The following is a 20,427-nucleotide window of genomic DNA, read 5'->3' as shown; positions in this document are numbered from 1 at the left end:
TGCAAAGAAAAATATCAGCTCAAAATCCAATTGATTTAACAAACTTAAAACTTTAGAAATAAACTGCAATGTAACTAAAGAGGTTCATAACCACATTTCTAATTGAACATTTTTTTTTCAAATTACGGACTGTTGTGTCCTAATTTCCTGGTGTTTCACAGGTGGGCTGCCATTTGTGTTGGCTGTGGGTAGGTAATGAGAGGGCAAGATGGAGCAACACTTCCAAATAGCCTAATCTCCCAGCTTTGCTTGTAATAGATTTTTATCATTTTAACATTAAATTAAATTGATAATGTGTTATAAAGCACGGATGTTTCCAACGTCTACAGATAAATAACCCTGTCTGGTGAAAGTATGTTGCAAGTATGTGATGTACAGCAAAACAGTAGTTCAATTACCCGCGGTCACAAGCCCAAGTTATTGTTCTGGAAAGATGAGTTTGAATCCCACCATGGCAGTCGGGTAATTTGAATAAATATTATCTTTTAATTTCATTATGGAATGTATATTTGTTTAGAATTATCGTGTTCCTAGTTATCAATATTTGACATTAATTATCTGTTGGCAAATCTTTAGATCTAATTTCCATTCTACATTCAGCCATCTTGCTATTTAATTGACTTCAAGTTGTGGTTTCTGACTGACGTGGTCCCTTTAGACTGAAAATAGAATGGGTTCATAAAGGAAGCCTTTGTGGATACACAAATGCATTCAGTGGCTGCCTAAATTCTTGGGGAGCCAGCAAAGCTGACAAATCATCTCCTGAGATGCCATATGTTTCTCATTGAAATCAAAGCGAGATTAAATTATTTATTATTAAATACAGCACAGAGGGAGGCAGAAAATTGGGAGACATGCAGCGATCTGCTGCAGCTGCTTGGATAGATTTTGTGGGGGGACGTTGCGTCAACCTGACCTTGAACTTCTCGGAGAGAACAGTTCTCGAAGACCATATGCAAAAGGTTTCTGATCAACCACTAGTCAGTTCAAATGCTACCTGGTCATGATAGCAGCGTACCTTTAGATAGAAAGAAATGTCACAAACTAGTCAACTGCCCCTGGTTTGACTGAGCCGCTTCCATTCCTGACATTATATGGAGCTTTGAGCTCAGTCTACAACTGTATGGGTGGAAATGTGTGCATCATTAAAGGAGAGCAACTGATGCCTGGAATAATTTGAGCTTGCTAAAGTGGATTGTGCATGAAAATACCCAGTCCAATTGTGTGATCAATATAATATTTGCCTGGAAATAATTGCTGAAATGCATTAAGCTGGGTGAACCTAATTTTCCCTGGTTAGCAACCATAAACAAAAGGCTATGTGATTCAATTTCTGGGATTTTGCCTTTTTCAAGAATTTGTCTTTTACATTGATGCTGCAAATTGGACACATAATGTACTTGATTAAATTTAGAACTGCCATGCACAGTATACTCTATATCCTTTGAATAGGCATCATGTATGAGCCATTGAATCTACCAGCCAAAGCTTGTATGAAGTTACAACTAAGTATAAATGTGGATAACAAAGATTAGGAGGTGATAAGCAGGAATTTTATAATGAGTAAATATAATAGACAATGCCAGTAATGGGTTGAATTTTCTTTTGGTAATTTCTACCAAAGTGGAACAGTTTCTGCTTGAATGTTTATTCCAGAGTGAATTAAATATAAAGTATCCTTTTATGCTGTCACCAGTCTTGTTGCTTTGATGGTAGATCAAAATGTGATTTGTGTAACAGAAGCATCACGTTAGTAGACAAGGATCTTTTGATCTAACCAATTCTGCAACTCAATGGATTAAAAAGTATGACGGCAAGTTCCTGCTTTTATCAATTGCAAATTCTTTGAAGTTTGATTGAACCAAACTTAAATTCCGCACAACATGAATTCCAGAATAAATAGTTTGTTGCAAAAACGTGCATCTCAAATAAATAATGCATTTATACCGCACAAGCACATTTAATTTGGTATACCGAATGTATTATCAAATTTTTTGCTGCTGAAATAAATCAATCCAATTCCTGACTATTGGGCCATCACAATAAACTTTCATATTGAGTTTATGGAAATCTAGATAATTTGTTAATCAATCCAGTGGCTCATTAGTTGACAGCAAGAATATCATAGGTAGACAAAAATGCTGGAGAAACTCAGCGGGTGAGGCAGCATTTATGGAGCGAAGGAAATAGGCGACATTTCGGGTCGAGACCCTTCTTCAGACTGATGTATATCATGAAGAATATCATGTTTAAGAAGGAACTGCAGATGCTGGAAAATCGAAGGTAAACAAAAATGTTGGAGAAACTCAGCGGGTGAGGCAGCATCTATATAGATGCTGCCTCACCTACTGAGTTTCTCCAGCATTTCTGTCCAGCTATGAAGAAAATCATGATGTTTTTAATGGATTGAACGTGTCGCCAATTTTCATTTAAATTTACTATTGTTTTACTGTTTAAATTTGAATTTACTGTTGTATTTGATGTGCCTGTAAAGCTGCAGCAAGTAAGAATTTCAATTTTCCGGTTCATATCCAGTGCATATGATGAATAAACCCTATTGACTATTATTTTACTCCCTATGTTTACTGCTAAAATCTTTGAGTTTTGTTATAGCCAGTTTAAAGCTTGATGACATCTTTATCGAAGAGAAAATGATTTTTCTAGAAGAAAATGCCTAGAATATGACAACCTTAAAAAGAATGATTGCTTTATGTAATGAAAAGATAAAAGATTGGCAGCAAAAGTTCATCTTTTGGGTTTCATCAGTATGAAAATGCCCATATAGATCACATAAAATTTATGATTTTGGCTAATAATTTGGATATTTATTATTGATTAACCGGAAGGCATTATCACACCTAACACCACATCATAACATTATTGAACATGGATTTGTATGAATAACTTCCCAAATGTTTACTATCTGAGCAATGGCTGAGAAGTTATGGTTTTTGCTGGAAGTGAGGAAGTTAAAATCGGAATTCATGATTTAGTCAAACTGCTTCTTTTTATATGCAATGATGATATAAGTAAGATCCTGTGTTGAAAAGCTATGCCAAAGCAACTTTGTAATCCTATGCTTGCTATTAACCCTTTCTCTTCACTCCAGCATTTGATGTGGTGAAGGGAGGAGGTGCAGAATGACTTGAGTGACATTTGAATGTTCCATTGTGATATTTGCAATCATTTTGTGTTTTCAGTTCATTCCAATGCCTGTACTTTACGGAGTCTTTCTTTACATGGGGGTTTCATCGCTGAAAGGAATTCAGGTGAGAATTATATTTGCAAAATGGACCATGTACTTTTATACATGTACATGCTCCCGCTCTCTATCTAATTTCGGGATATTCCCTATTTAGCCATTGTTTAATATTTTAACTGTGGTTTAGCCCTGTCTGTGACAATGTGTCTTACAGCTCGTTTACACAAGCTTCCATGGTATAATGTCTTGACAAAGAGATTTGACATTTAATAAGGTTAACTAGATGATTATTCCATCTGTAGTTTGGTCGTTTTACACAATCACTGTCTATTGTATAATTTAATCCTTTCTTTATCCAACGTAAAATGACATATATTAATAATTGTGTTTTTAAATATTCCAATTAATAATCATAGATAATGATTATTGTCAGATTACCATCAGCCTTGCCATGTTTCTTATGTTCCAATCAAAAGCAAATTGAACAAAGTATTCCCATTTGTTATAGATCACATTTGTAAAATGTAATTTTACATTCTACTGTCATAACAGTATATCTTTTTAATTTTTTGTTTTAAAAAGTATAATACATCCCTCGGGATGCAACCTCCAACGTGGGAAGATTTTGAGAAACTTGCTGCATGTGAAGATTGTTTTAGTGATTTCTTAACTTTACATTGATGTTTCAGACCTTTTATTAAAGGTTTTTCAGATTTTAAATATAATATCTACACTATTCATTGCAAATTAGTTTTAACACTTTCATAGACTATTGTGGTCTAAATGGACAATCTTTTAATTGTACTAACACTTGCTTTTTTCAGTTCTTTGATCGTCTGCAACTATTTGCGATGCCAGCCAAGCACCAGCCAGATTTTATCTACCTGCGTCATGTGCCGCTGCGCAAAGTTCACCTTTTTACACTCATACAGCTCACCTGTCTAATCCTGCTCTGGGTCATCAAAGCATCACCTGCTGCTATTGTCTTTCCTATGATGGTAAAAAATTGACTTTTTAATGTATTTTGTCTACCTGACTGTTAAAGTTAATTTTCTCCTCTTCCCTTCATTTAGGTCTGTGGCATTTGTACTATCCCTTTTGTAAAAGGTGTGCAGGGGACTTGCTGATTGGTCCATAACAAAGTTCTCCTACAATTTTCTATCGGGCAACATACAAAAGTGACCTTGCTAGGTTTTTGTTTGTTTTTTTCCCTCTCTGTCTTTGCCAAACATTTAAGTGACATTTGAACCAATGAACACAAATGCATCTTCCCATAAGATCGGCAGAAAATGATGCAAATACTCTGCAGTTCAGGCAGCATTTGTGGGGAAAGGAACAGAATGTTTCAGATTGATGGCCGTTCATCAGAACTAGGAAGAGTTATAAAACAAGAATGCTTTACACGGTAAAGAAGGAAGAGGGTTGGAAAGAATACAGGGTTGGGACCAAAAGATTGAATGACACAGATGGCATAGGTGCAAGCTGAGAATGGGTGGTAAAAGATTGTTAATGGCAGTTGACCTGTCCGGAAGAGGTGTGAATAAAATAAGATTAAAGGGAACAGAGGAGAGAGAAACCAAAATAATATTGAAACTGCAAGATACAGAACACTGCAGTTGGATATCTGAAATAGGAAGAAGTTGGAGATACCAGCAGGCCAGGCAACATGTGTCATGTTGCATCAAAACTGGCTAGTTCTAACTCAAGTTGAAACGGCAGGTTATCTGATTTAATAACTTGCATCAGAACTGGCCAGTCTGTATCTTCTGCAGTCTGCAGTGGATTCAAAGTGTTTTTTTAAAATATATTTGCATGGCATTTTATCCAAATAAAACAAGCATTAATGTGTAGTCACTTTTTAAATTATTTTCTAATAGACTTTTAACAATCTCTTCCTCGTGAAAACTGTTGTGGCAAGAATTTATGAATGTTCTAAGCATCTCTTCCTTAGTTATCTAAAAGACAAAGAGCCAGCTCTGAGCCCTTCATGTTAAGCCTTTGTTTCTTGGCTTCCAGCTTGTACAAAATACTTGAGCACTAAAATGTTGACTGAACAACCAGAGTAATACTGAGAGAATGCTCCACCATTGAAAGTGCTTCTTTTTTAAGCTAACATGTTCAAACGAGGCTCTGGTAAAAATTCTGGTACAAATGATCTTGTGGCATTATTTTGAAGAAGAACAGGGGATATATCAAATATAGACACAAAAGCTCGAGTAAAACAGCGGGACGGGCAGCATCTCTGGAGAGAAGGAATGGGTGACGTTTTGGGTATATCCCTGTTTTTCTGGTCGATGTTTATTGCTCAATCAATGTAATTTGGGGGGGAGATGTGGTGTGGTTGGGATTAAAGAAAAACATACACACAGTGTTATTATTTGTGCAATGTTGCTGGGCGCAAATTGGCAATGTGGCTTTTTTGTATTGTAACATTGACTATGCTTCAAAAATACTACTTTGCGCATAAAGCACTGAGGTGTCCTAAGATCACGAAAAGCGCCATGCAAATGCAAGTAGATTCATTCTTTACAACTAGAGTGAGAAGTCATTTGAAAAAGGGAGGTGAGTAATCACAATGGAGGGTGGATAATGATAAGGATCAAAATTGGTAAGCGCCGCAGAGAGCATCTTATCGGGACACATCGCACCATGGTTTGGGAGGAGCTCCATCCAAGACAGCAAGAAATTGCAGAGAGTTGTGGACGAAGCACAGACCATCAAGCAAACCAACCTCCCTTCCATCGACTTCATCTGCACTTCACGCTGCCTCGGCAAGGACCAGCTTCACCCCGGTCACTCCCTCATTTCCCCTCTCCCATCAGGAAAGAGGTACAGAAGTGTGAAAATTCATGCCTCCAGATTAAGGGAGTTTCTTCCCAGCTGTTATCAGGCAACTGAACCATCCTCTCACCAGCTAGCGTGCGGTCTTGACCTCCCATCTACCTCATTGAAGATCTTTGAACTATCTTTAATCGGACTTTGTTATATCTTTGCCATTTTGTATATTGTACCATTTATTATTTATCTTTGAACTGTGAATGGCTTTATTGTATTCATGAATAGTCTTTTTCTTTGACGGGCTAGCACGCAAACAAAAGCTTTTCACCGTACCTCAGTACTCGTGACAATAATAAACTAAACATAAGCGGGTAGCAGAGAACAAGCCCTGTTCCCGAGGGCAGATGAGACATTTTGGTGCAAGTATCCCAAATAAGTGGACTAATGACTATGGGCTTCCTAGATATAAGGCTGAATATAATTGTTCTTATTGAGACCAAAATCCATCTTAACATCCTCCTTGTGAGGGCTTTTATTTGTAGAGCAACAGCACTTTGTTGTATCTCTCGTGTTCAATGTCTCTTTCCCTCATAGATAATGGTAGTCTACATTAACTGTGGGCACATCATAATGGTCACATTTATGGTTTGCAATGTTCTTTTTTTTACAATATACACTTTTTCTTTTGTTGGGAGTTTGAGGTAAAGATGGGTTTTATGCCTATAGTTCTTCAATATTGTTTTGTGTCATGTACAATTTACATTAGCATAACAACAAATTTTTCATTATTGTTATTTTCCTTTGCAGTTATTGTACTAATTCGGTCACTTTTGGGTATTATGAATTTTGGTACCTAGCTACATCAATACACCCAACTTGATTTTTGATACTAATTCAGTTTTCACTTGAAATATCTCTTCAATTTGAACAAACATAGAAACATAGAAAATAGGTGCAGGAGTAGGCCATTCGGCCCTTCGAGCCTGCACCGCCATTCAATATGATCATGGCTGATCATCCAACTCAGTATCCCGTACCTGCCTTCTCTCCATACCCCCTGATCCCCTTAGCCACAAGGGCCACATCTAACTCCCTCTTAAATATAGCCAATGAACTGGCCTCAACTACCCTCTGTGGCAGAGAGTTCCAGAGATTCACCACTCTCTGTGTGAAAAAAGTTCTTCTCATCTCGGTTTTAAAGGATTTCCCCCTTATCCTTAAGCTGTGACTCCTTGTCCTGGACTTCCCTAACATCGGGAACAATCTTCCTGCATCTAGCCTGTCCAACCCCTTAAGAATTTTGTAAGTTTCTATAAGATCCCCTCTCAATCTCCTAAATTCTAGAGAGTAAGTGAGCATGTGACGCAAAGTGAGCGTGTGGTGTGCTTTTGCCAAGAATACTGCATTCTTACTCTGAAGAGGCTAACTTAATACTGCAGGACTGCCACCATATGCTCGTGATGCCACTAATAAATATTTAGGTTGGTTGATAAACTGCCAATCGAGAGACCCACTTTGTCTTGAGTGAGGTGCTTCCTGAGTTGGAATTGCACCTGTGTGGATGGGGTTCTAGTGAGCTCCTGTCTTGCACTTTACAGACAGCGGAATGTGGTTTAGCGTGTCCGGAGGTGAATCATTTGGTGCAGAATGCTCAGGCATTGGCTTGTCATTTTTGACCATCACATTTGTGTATCTGGTCCAGTTGAAGGTTTGGCCAATGGCAACCAAAATGCTGATGGTGGGGACACTGTGATTATAGTGCCTTTGAATGTCAGGGGTAGGTGGTTAGACTTCTTGTTGGAGACGGTCATTGCCTGGTACTTTTGTAGCACAAAAGGTACTTATCAACCTGTACCTGAATGTTGTTTAGGTCTTGTTTGTACAGGTGTGCACTGGCTCATTTTGCTGAGAAGCAAACTGAATATTGTGCACTCGGCAATTATCTCCACATCTAGCCTGATGCTGGAAAGAAGATAATTGATGAAGCAGCTAGCAATTAGTGGGCCCAAGCATTATTTGGAGAGTACTTACTATTTGATTGCTTGTGAATAAATCTGATTGAAGAAAAAAATTATATGCTTAATATTTAGGCTTTATATTACTGCTTTCATCTGTCCTTTGTGATAACTAAATTCTGAATGTTAGAATGCGCATATAATGTGTATAATGACAGATAATTTAGCAATAAGAATGTGAAGTTATGTCCATTTATTTAGGTCTGGAAAAGTCACAGATATCTTATGTTTTGATAGTTGTACATTAATTATTAAAAATTAATCTTTTTCACGTATGTTGTCCCAATATTTCTTAATCTGATATCTGATACTATATTGCAGGTATTAGCTCTAGTTTTTGTTAGAAAATTGATGGACCTTTGCTTTCTGAAGCGCGAGCTAAGCTGGCTTGATGATTTAATGCCTGAGAGTAAGAAGAAAAAAATAGATGACGCCAAAAAAGTCAAGGAAGATGGGGTAAGATTCAATTGTCATAAAGACTCTTTTTTTTTGTTTTGACAGACCAGTTTTAACCAAAGATCTTTGGTTTTAACCATTGTCTTTTACTTTTAATCGTTGAAAGGGAAAATCCATTTTTTTTTTTAAACTGGAATTTTCCTCTTTTCCAAAAGATTTGTGCACCTGAAGCACACCTGATGGGAACAACTTTCCAATTTCCCCAATCTTTTCAAATGACTAGTTTAATTGGCCATAGGAACAGTCAAAATACTGTTTTGAATTTCCCTCTTCTCCCCAGCTTTCAAAATGAATGCACTTGAATTCAGTGCAAGGAATTAATTTTAAAGTTGCATTATCACAATGTAGAAGAGTGATTCAAAACTGATATTTCATTACTCCACCTACAAACCATGACATGGAGTAAACTAACTCATGGGTCATTTTGCAATCTTATTTTGGTTTAAAGCAAGTGACTTCTTTAGAAGAGAAAGTCATGTACAGAATTTGCATTAAGATTGGTGGAGATTGTTCAAGGGAGGGAGATGGAGAATATTTAACTTGTACTCGTTGCAATTTAAACCACTTAATTTTATCTGGTTTTCATTACATGATTAAGTAATAATATATATATATATATATATATATATATATATATATATATATATATATATATATATATATATATATATATATATATGTGTGTGTTACATAATCTTGTATCTAGTGCAGTTTTGTTATGGTACCTATTACCTATTACCAATTGCAGATACACCATAGATATTGTCTCAGTTGTTCCCTTTAGCAGATTGGATATTCTGCATCCACCAATGCCCCATATTGCCCAATATTTAGCTATTTTATAGGACACAAAGTGCCGGAGTAACTCAGCAGATCAGGCAGCACCTCGAGAGAACATGGATAGGTGATGTTTTGGGTCGAAACCCTTCTTCTGACTGACTTGAACACACAATTCAGGATGCAACAATCTGACCCTTGTGTTCTGAATTACTTAATTTACAATTTACGCATGTTTCTCAATTTTACACATTATACAATTATCCCCTTGACTTGTTTGGTATGTGGCTGCGTATGTACTTGCCCAGATTTTTCAGTAGACACTGAAAACATTTTAGTAAGGAGAGGATTGGCTTGAATCATTGCACTGCTTTATTTTAGTATTGGCAAGTGAGCATACAGAGAAATGGATGTTCACAAACCTTGCTTTCTCTGCTCAATTTCACTTCTCTCAAACATTAATGAAAAGAAAATTGCATTTAGGATAATTTTCCTTGTTTGGCACCAACTTTATTTTGGCCAACTTTGAGGTCTAAAAAGTGATGTTTCACACGTTAACTTGTAGTTCTATTGATCATTCTGTGTCTCTGTGGAATTTTTAAATATGCAAGATCAACTTGGTATTTCCAAGTGAGTCTGTGTATAACAGAATATGCAGTGCCAAATAGTGTGAAACTTAACCAGAATAAAACTTAATTTTCAGCCATTTCATAAAAAAAGACCCTCTCATTGACTGTCAGTATAACTGGCTTCCTACTGATTTGCTTTTGAGACGAGCTGTGGAAAATATTTCAGCAGATCAATACATCGTTTTGGATCGTTTTTTGATCTGTTACAGTGTTTTTATTTCTTCAACAGGAATCGGAGAAAATGTTGGATCCAGGGGACAGTGGTGTGCAGCTGCCAATGGAAAGTAGAAAACTGCTTCAGAGTCCAGTAAAGAGTAATATTTATAGGTAATCCAGTCCATTGTGCTTCTAGTACTGTTTGCAATTAAGTTTCTGCAATTTTATCTGCCATTTGGATGTTTTCATGCTATTTTATGCATCACCATCTACATTTTTACCCAAATGATAACGGACACCATATTGATATCCTTAAAAATACCAACACTTGTACATCAATCAGTTTAAATGTTCCTTGTAAGTATCAGTCCAGTTTTGAGTATTTCGTACTTGCTGTTCAGTTGTCGACCAGGTAAAATGATGCCACTGTTTTTCCAAATGCTATTGATAATATTCCTTCAAAGAACTAGAATTGATTCACTGGAGGTATACCAGCGTAACTAATGACTGGTCTAAAATCTTCTGTGCAGTAAGATTAAACTCACAAATGCAACACTTCTATATTGATGTATGACCAATATATTTTAATGAAATGTCTTACAATGCAATGTCATACTCGTATGACAGATTTCATGCTTATAGTAAAGCAATGCAATAATGTACTGGAGAAAGGCAATATTTTACATGTTGGATAACAGCACAATGGCTGAAAGCGCAATGCAAACAACAGGCATAAATACCATTGACAATATATTCACTGTGAGTAGTATTAGGACTTGTATTGTCTCATTTTCTCTTGCATCATAAGTGTGACATGCTAAAAATAACAATCTGAAAATTGCGTTACTTTTCATTTCAGTGACTTCTAACTTGCAGTTTTGCGCTATTAGAATGTTTTTGCCAGTGGGATGCATTGCAATGTTGAGTTGATCGTTTTCCTCTTGCCATACGACTATGGAAACATTTGTTAGGCAGTTAACAGTGCTAAAATCTGCAAAATCTGCGCATTACTCAGCAGCATTCTCATGATCTATTTTTCTTCTGTCTGTCAGCTAGAAATGGGTTAATTACACACAAAATGCCCTGCATTCACTGTTCTTTCTGCTTGTTATAAACAGCCTTGCAGCCTAAGTTCAAAACTTCTTGGCAACAGTGCTGCGTGTTGCCTATTTCAGAATGCTTATTACCAGAACCCATGTACCAATCAACAAGGTTAGCAAATTTTTCAAATGGTACGCAGCAAATCATTGCCTCGCAATGTGTGGTGACGCAGAAAATAAAATGCAATTGTGCAACTGAGATTGGGAACATTGCAGTCTTTGAGTCTGTATTCATGCCATGTAAAAATTGTTTTTATACTTGTGATTAATAAAAACATGTGCATTACTACACTTGAATGCAATTTTACTTTCAATGGAATAGTCAGTGTTTCTCCTTGCTTCACAAACCTTGTGCAGTCAAATAAAGCAACAATGAAACAGGACATGACAAAGAATGATTCTCTTTACAAATTATTTTTGAGTTGTGAACCAAACTGTCAAAAGACTTGTTGCCATTAAAAACTGTTGGGCTGCCTTGAACTGCGGCAGTTCTTGTAAAAGCAGGGAATTTTAAGAATTTCTCCTAGTGGCAATAAGGGAACAGAGCTGTACGTCAAGTCAGGATTGTATGAAAGTAGAATGAGAATTCGAAGATGTTCTCGACATAATTTCACTTACCTGTGTGCTAAAGATCATGGGAATGACTGTTGTAATGTTGGATGATTGATGTTAGATACTGTAGCCACAATGTGTTTCTTGTTAAAGTAGTGAATATTAAGTCTAGTGACAGAAATACTGATTAAATCAACTGCACTAGGTGACAACCTACCTTGCTGCTATTAAAATTGGGTGCAATTTTAAGGGAAGTCCATAGGCTGGCAAATTCTTGTGTTCCTCCACATTAATGATTATTTTTCCTTCAAATTAAAATAAATGGAAGGAATTCCAAATGTGAACTGCAACATAATATGTTTGAGAATCTTTACTCTACCAACGTATGATTATGTCTTATTGCACTGACAATGTTGGATTTAATGTATTCATGGGTGTACTTCAGTCACTCAAATTTACTAATGTCTATTACGGCTTCTTTAAATGTTGTTAAAGAGGACAATTTAATTGTGTTTTGCCAAATGCCGCAGTTTTGTATAAGCAGCAAAATTCCAGTCGCATTCAACACGGCTTTAAAATCTAAAAGTTGGAAGGAAATACTTTCCCCTGCAGTCGTTCACAGCAACACCAGTACTTGGAAGGTGCTGCAGCATTAAGCAAATCTGCACTGGTTCTGCACTGAACGAGATTCTCTGCAGATGTATTGTACGTGACTAAAATGAGGGAAGGCAAATAACTGAGTTTATCTACTTATTAAAGATTTGTACTTGGCCCGTTCTCATTTCCTATCTCCTGGCAACTTCATCCAAAACACATCAATTTCCGATGTACATGATGACATGTAATTCTATCTCACCATTACCTCTGTACTAATTTGTTTGCCCAGTATCTAGTACATGATGAGCAAGAATTTCTTCTAATTAATTCCTGGGAGAACTGAAGCCTTTATATTTGGCTCCTGCCACAAACTCTATTTCCTTGCCTCTTTCCTTGTCTGAAAATTAAGGCTGAACCACATTCTTTGCAACCATGGTGTTATATTTAACCCTAAGCAGAGCTTGAGATTAATTACTTGTGCCATCACCAAGAACATCTTTCTCCATAATATTGCCCAAATTTGCCCCTACCTCAGATCAACGGTTGCTAAAACACTCATCTGTTATTTGAGAACTCCAGACTTGACTATTTCAATGCAAAAACATGTGGTCATCCACAACTCTGCAGCTTGTGTCCTAAATCTTCATTAACTCGCTAATATGCATGATATTCCTTAACAAGGAACCATGAATTTTACAATTCTAATCCTTGTTTTCAAATCCTGATATGTCCTCACCTTTCCCTATCTCCATGCTCCTTCGGCATCACAACCCTCGTATATGCTCTAACTCTGATTTCTTGGCATCTTCACTATAATCGCTCCACCGCTAATGCTTGTGCCTTAAGCTCCACATTAAAGGTTTTTCACCTTCACCTTTCCTCTTTTAAAACACTGCTTAAAGTCACCCGTCAAACCTAATACCTCCTTGTGGTGGTTTGTGTCAAATCTTGTTTGATAAACTTCCTGTGAAGTTTTATTATGTTACACAAATGCTATTAATCGTCACTCAAATTTTGTTTATAGGTGTGATCCATCTGAAATTAATATATCTGATGAAATGTCCAGATCTACTGTTTGGAAGGCACTTAACATGAATACAGGGAGCAACAGAACTAAGGATAACACAACTTCAAAAAGGTAAATTGCTGCTGATATATTTCTGTCCTGAGATTTTTGAAATCCTATTGTCATTTTAATGTATTCCTTCAAAAATAATGAATGGCTTTCTGTGGCATGATGGTCAATTCACCAGGAAATATTCTAGAGCAAGGAAATGGCTGTTTTCCGATGTGCCTATCTTTCTGTCAGTTATATGGACAAAGATTCAAGCCTTTTCTTTTTGGTAACTCTATTACTAACTCGGATTGGAAGGATCAATCCACCTCTAATTTGTGCTGAATTTGATTCATAGGGTGGGAGAAGAATTCAATTGACCTCTGTCCCTGGTTAAGACAGATGAGGGATGGGTTCTCAGTCCTGACTGCTCTCTAATGATACTTCGTACTTACTTACTGCCTATTATGCCTCATGGCATGTAGGGCAGCAATGAAGGTCCTCCACTCGGTAGTGTTGATTCCTTCAGTTGCTGTTTCCATAACATATTTGTTTTACGAGACAGGGTTGTTAGCCCTGTGCTTAACCTCCAACCTAGAGGACCAATGGATCGCTCTACGTCTTGCCTCTACCCTTCAACCTGTCCAGCATGGGAGACCCTAACAGGAGACGAATCTCCCGCTGGCATAGCTCTCGGGGTCACTGAGACACACAAGCTCCCCGACTACGACAAGGTTGCAATCCAACGGGGAGAATGATACTTCACCTTCTCCAATAATTTACAACGCTTGCTGTCAATGCTTGCATTAACAACAAGTTATCTTCGATAAGGGCTGGAGGCATCTTATGCAACTATGCCTTAGCAAACGTTGTGACTTGAGGATAGGAGAAGGAACGAGACAATAAGCATTAATTTTGCATTATAGATTCTTGTTGCAGTTAACTATTGATATTTAATTTACTATAGTTAAACCCAATGGTTTTATTCTTTACATCAGACAACAATGCAAGTTAGCATGCTCGACTTTTGAGTTAATTTTATTTCACAATTCTGTTCATATGCATAAACATTTAATTTTTAAGTCTGAGTTGTCTCCTGTGAAAACGGGTGGTAAGCAGACAAAATGACATGAGCATTTTTTTTTAATGACTTGCCATCTGAGATGTGCTCAGTATCCTCCTAAAAGAGCAGCCAACACTCCTAAATTAGATGTCGGTCTTGGTGTATGATTTAAACTGGTGGTAGGATTCTAATGCAATTTTCAAATACTGATGTTCTGAATGATTGTTCTGCTGGTTTGGCACTAAACATAGAGCAGCCTAACCAGTAATTGCCTCCGAATTGAAACCTAGAACGGTCTCTTAAAATCTTCCATACCATTGATAGCAATTCAATGGTCTCCTATTCAAATGCTTAATTCTAATTTTGCCCTACAAAGAAACAGTCAAATGTTTACCCTTTACCCACAACAAGTGGCAAGTTAATTGATCAAAGCTTATTTATCGGTGGCATTTTACCAATTCCATGAGGCATGAGCATGAAAATGATTCCGGCCTCTTGCAATAATCAGGATGAGTTGCTCCACCTGATCTACATGCCAGATGGAAATCAGCCACTAATTATTAAAAAGAAACATATTTGTTCTTTTTTCTTCATATGTCTTTTTTTTTACAGCAGTTCCATTGAAAAACCAATGTAAAATGATGGTACCTTGAATCAGGTGAGTCAAAGATTAGTTTTTTTATGAATGTGAAGTTTTGTTTTAATTAAAATACATTTTAGACTATATACCATGGGTCAGATCCAGCAAAAGTTCCCCCTACTTCACTTTAACTATGATGTTTAACCCAAGACTAGGAGCAGCCACAGCTACACCAGATTGAAATTTCCATTCTGCACATCACCAGTCTCCCTGGTATTACTGTACCACTGGCAAAACTATGGACCTTTGTGGTTTGGAACAAATACATGTACCCAATGAAATACTATGGGATCCTTTCAACTTTAAATAAGAATTGTTGGTACCATGTTTCTCTTGATTTAGGTTTAGATAATTTTGTTTTAAAAACTTTTTTAGTTTTTAGTCTTTCAACAACTATTTCTGTTCCGAAAATGGTTATTACAGGCCATGCTTATGTCCCTGGCATCTCCTTTAAAGGTATTTTGCATTACTATCTCTCTACCTTCAAGTGTGTGCTTTTTAAAAATAAACCTCTAATCATGTCTTCATCTCTTTCAGCTCCCACCCCAATTTCTCAATGTTCTTACTCTTTTTCAAAGTACTCTGAACTATCCTTTTCTTTGACATGATAAAAAATGCTGAGTTTTTTGTTTATTTCTTAGGATTAAATCCAAACCTTGACAAAGAGGGATGAAGTTGTAATTGACTCAGGGAAGAGCCAAAATAGAAAGACTTGCAATTGGATATTCGCAATACTTCATGGAAGATCCTTGGAAACAAACAAATTGAAGGCAGCACATTGTCCTTTTAAGTACTCCGAACCCCAATAAGGCCTTTCAAAGAAAAGTCCAAAATTTTAAATTTAATTTTAATTTTGATTTTTTTTTTGTTGCAATTAGATTTGCCAGAAGTTAATACAAGTTTAAATTCTTGGAAGAAAATCAGTGTAATTTTGCATATTTAAAAAAAATTCAGTTTTGTAATACAAAGCCTGATTGACAAAACGTAACCTTTGAAAGGTTTTCATCTCTAACCAGCATATAATTTGAGATGTTTGATATATAGATTGAAATAATTAATTAGGTTTGTTATGTACTGTATCACAATTATTGTGATTATTAGTGCTGTTTAATGATTTCTACACTTCAATATGTTTTCATGTCTCTGCATGAAAGAATGCTGACTATCAAATATGTTTACATGTATCTTGATCACTAAATGTTACCGTACAAAGTAATAAAGCAACTTGCTGTGCAATATACTGTACAAACTAAAATCACTACTAACATACCACATGGCCAGTTATTTTAATAATGTTCTCTACTTCCTTACTAATAGTTTTGAGAGGCCTTTGTCATTTGCACCCCTCATCAGCCTGCTAGCAGTAATATTCCTATTAAGACCCTTGAGGAGGGGACGCAAAACACATGGTTACCAATTGCATGACTTTACGATGATAAGCAAAATATTTTTCTCCAGTTATAAGTAATTTGCAGGAGGGAATAATTATTTGAAATCCTAAAATGCTGCAATTATATTTAGAAGTTATCTAAATAGAAAAGAGCAAAACACAGAGTGCTGGAGGAACTCAGATGTTCAGGTACTATTTATGAAGGGAATGGACATACGATGTTTCGGGTCGAGACCCTTCTTGAAACTAATTCTGTTTTGCCCTAGATTCCAACATCTGTAGTTCCTCGTCTCTAATTAGAAAATAATCTTTTCCAAAATTCACTTGCAAAGATATGCTAAATGAAATGCAAAATCATGAAATGCATCTTATCTTGTATGTTGATTTGAGCTGCTTCCACCAAAAGCATGTATAAAGTCTCCCAAGGACTTACCAATTAAAATTGCTAGCAAACATTGCCACTGACAATTTTATTAACTGTTTCTTAAATCAGTTATTTCGAGTCGATGGAAGATTTAGTGCAATAATATAGTAATGCACAAAGCATTTTTATTTGTACTTAGTGCTGTGGAATAGTACCAGTAAATCATTAAATAGAATAAACTTTAAAACGTACATTCCACCCTTTGCCATTTGTTTGGACGTGGTCCTTGGGTAAGTGTCATGACTGTAATTCAATCCAAACAAGATAGTTGAATAAATTGTGGCTAATCATGAAGCGGCTGCTGAATACTAATATCCACAGCAAACTGAGGTGGTTTATTCGTTTGGATTACTGTATATCCCTGAACTCCGAAAGCGAACATGCTGATGTCTGAATGTGTTTTTAAAGGGGAATGGGGGAGGAGGAGGAGGGAGGATGAAACAATTATGCTTTGGTGCAAGTTAGCTTTTTTCTGCTCCTCAAGGTACCATTCATCAGGCATAACCAATGCCTGATATATTGCAATCGTCCTCCGATTGATCTTATAACTTTTAAAACCTGTGCTGATTGCAGGCTGTTGAGGGCACCGGCAATAAAATAAACCAATCTCTCCGTTCTGATGGTGTAACTCATTATCTCACATACTTCAGTTCACACCTGCAGAATTCATTGCTGTTCTGTCACACATGTAGGACATTTGTTTTTGTCTGATTTCCTGGAGAAACACTGCTAACCAAGCAAATAATTGTCATGATTTTATGATTTTGAATGTAATGCATACCAAAAGAAAATAAAAAAATATATCCTTACTGAATTTAAGAAAAAGTGCAGGCACAAATTTTTAATATAGCTTCTTTCTAGTGAACTGCATGTGGAAATAGAGACTCATTATTTTATTTGGAGAAACTTAAAGAAATATATTAATAGATTATTTTGTTGCAGAAAACCTATAGTCTTATGATACTTATAATGTAAATAAGTACAAGCAGTAATCTGATTCACCTGGTCCACCAAATGGCAGTATTTTGGCTTAAATCTGAAGGATGAGCTAATAACTGAATTAAACAACATGACCATAGATCCCTTGAACTAAGAAGTAGAAATGTAGAGTAAAAGCCAACGTGGCTTCTATTTTAGTGAAGTTCGTTTTTTTTCCTCTTTCGTCCTGGGATTTACATGTGAAGACCCAGGTTACATCTTTAAGTGCAGTAATGTGTTTACTGATTCAGTTCAAGGTGAGTTGTTAAAGCTATTTGTTATACTGGAGGAATTGTGTAAAAGTGCTGTATGGTCAGGTAATACTGTTGTTTATCTTGTCCTTTGTTGTACACTTGTAGTGAAAATAGAGAAACAGATAAAAGTAAGTGTACTAAACTGTAACATGAACTGTATCTTTTTAAAGAGACAACATTCCTCATTTAAATCGGTCTGCATTTTGCAAGAGGTTAGAAACGTTTTGTTTTGGTTGGTCTGTAGTATGTATCAATAAATGGAAACATTTTTATTTCTGTTCAAAGTATTATGGCGTCTTACTAATGTGTGTATTATCATAAAGTGCAGCCTCTTTAGACTAATAGCAGGAATTCTGTCGACTTAAATGCTGAAAATATGAATGGGGAAAATTGTAATTTATTTCTATAAGGAAATAAAAGTGATTAAAATGCAATGACTTGATTATTATTCTTTTAATGGATTCAAATAGGATACTGCACGTGATCGGTTTCTGGTACAGTGGTTCTTGACATGGATATGGATTTGACCTTGTCATTTCCAATAATGAATTACAATTGTAAAATGTATCATCTACAGGTCAATAGTCAGATTTATTCGCACATACACAATGAAGTGTAGTGAAATGAACTTTCTAATAGGAAATAAGAGAGGAATAAGAATTTGAATCGTGAAACAGAAGCTGCTATCTTGTTTTGAATTGGCTTTTAGAACATGTCTTATCTGATGCTTGAGGTAAATTAAAAATATAAAAGGAACTTTCAGCTTTAAGCTTTACTTTAATGTGACAACTAAAATAACTCTCTTTGAAAATTAAGAGCAAAATTTTGAAGACTATTCTCATTTTGGTAAAGTAACGGCTTAGTTGAGTGAAATTGGAGAAAATCCACCTGATAATCAGTTCAACCACATTGTGGTCAAACTGATATGTAACTACATTTACCCATATGTGTATCCCAGCATACTATTTATTGTTTGCTCTACATGTGTCCCAGAAACATATAAGCTGCTGTGAAAGTGGTGTCAGAGAAGTGCTACATTGCTCTTGCCTATATTTATATTATCACATCTGCACATTTATTGCTTTGACCAATGTTAATGGAGGCTGATTGCCACATAAATAGCTGTACCAACAAATGGTTTAAGTTTGGTTTATTGTCATGTGTACTGAGGTACAATGAAAAACTTTTGTTGTGTGCTAACCAGGCAGTGGAAAGGCAATACATAATTACCATCGACCCAGTCAGTGTACATATACTTGATATCGGAATAACGTTTAGTGCAAGGTAAATGATCAAAGATAGTCCAAGGGTCTCCAATGAGTTAGATGGGAAGTCTGACAGCTCTCTAGTTGGTGAGAGGACGGTTCAGTTGCCTGATAATAGTTGGGATGAAACTGTCCCAGAATCTGGAGGTGTGCGTTTTCACACTTCTGTACCTCTTGCCCGAGGAGAGAAGAGGGAGTGATGGGGGCGCTGCTGGCCTTGCCGAGGCATCGTGAGGTGCAGATGGAGTAAATGGCACCAAAGATGGAACGGAGGTTGGTTTGTGGAGCGATTTCAGCAAAGGAGGAGGGAAGCATGTCACGCGAGATGTGTCGTCGGCCCCGGCCCCGGCCCCGGCCCCAACCGCCCGCCTCGCGCTTGTTGGCGGTTTCACCCAAACGCGCGGCAACGGCTTCATTGTTTGGGCGGCGAAGCATGCGCCGAACGCGCGCAATTGTGAACAGTCGATCAGCTTTCACCCGGGAGCAAGCAGGCGGACAGGGGCGAGCGAGCGGTAGCCGCGTGGCGTCGATGCTGTGCGCTCCTCTCGCGACGCAGGCTCGCTCCGTTTGAAAATAAACTGTGGTAACAATAGGTACGCAAGGAAAATTTGTTTTCGACCCCTACAATCCTGGGAGTAACCGTGCAGCGTCGAATACGAATTTTGACCAGAGGCGCGGAAATTTTCCGATGTGGTGCCAGCGTTTTTAGAAAAAAGAGGAATCGGTTGAGTAACTGCAGGTCGGTTAGGTGCAAATTGGTGGAAAAAATGAGGGATATTAAATCATTGTGTCAAAAGGTATCGATTAATCAGTGGTGGTTAAGGGAAGCTTGCGTCTGGTCAACTATTGGGATTGTGGAGCCCTGCATGAGGAGAGTCAACGAGTAGAGGGCTGAACTCTGTGGAAACGGTTAAATATGAGTGTTAGTCTAAAGATGCTAGCGTGTGTTGGGGAAACAATGTGCAGGCTCCCCCTCACAGTTTCAAGTAGTAATGGTCTTTGAACAGAAGGCGCGGCTGCATGTCCCATGTGGATGGGCCAACTAGCAATGTTACAAAATTTTGAGATTTAAAAAATCAAGTCTGCAATTTATCCCA

At 37.0% G+C, this 20,427-nt stretch overlaps 1 protein-coding gene across 1 annotated transcript in view; it reads left to right on the top strand.

The window, feature by feature from the left end:
- Nucleotides 1-18,493, top strand: part of LOC129714737 (electroneutral sodium bicarbonate exchanger 1-like) — a 95,628-nt gene extending 77,135 nt beyond the window's left edge. Inside the window, exons 20-26 of the mRNA XM_055664538.1 lie at nt 3,201-3,269; nt 4,027-4,200; nt 8,317-8,451; nt 10,087-10,184; nt 13,287-13,400; nt 14,992-15,037; nt 15,661-18,493. Of these exons, the coding sequence (XP_055520513.1) occupies nt 3,201-3,269; nt 4,027-4,200; nt 8,317-8,451; nt 10,087-10,184; nt 13,287-13,400; nt 14,992-15,016 (615 nt within the window). The 3' untranslated portion in view covers nt 15,017-15,037; nt 15,661-18,493. The remainder of the gene's footprint in view (nt 1-3,200; nt 3,270-4,026; nt 4,201-8,316; nt 8,452-10,086; nt 10,185-13,286; nt 13,401-14,991; nt 15,038-15,660) is intronic.
- The last annotated feature ends 1,934 nt before the right edge of the window (nt 18,494-20,427 follow it).

This window comes from Leucoraja erinacea, chromosome 40, assembly GCF_028641065.1.
Source record: "Leucoraja erinacea ecotype New England chromosome 40, Leri_hhj_1, whole genome shotgun sequence".
NCBI classification, from domain to species: Eukaryota; Metazoa; Chordata; class Chondrichthyes; order Rajiformes; family Rajidae; genus Leucoraja; species Leucoraja erinaceus.
The sequence above is the reverse complement of the archived record's forward strand: the minus strand, read 5'-3'. Positions and strand labels throughout refer to the sequence as shown.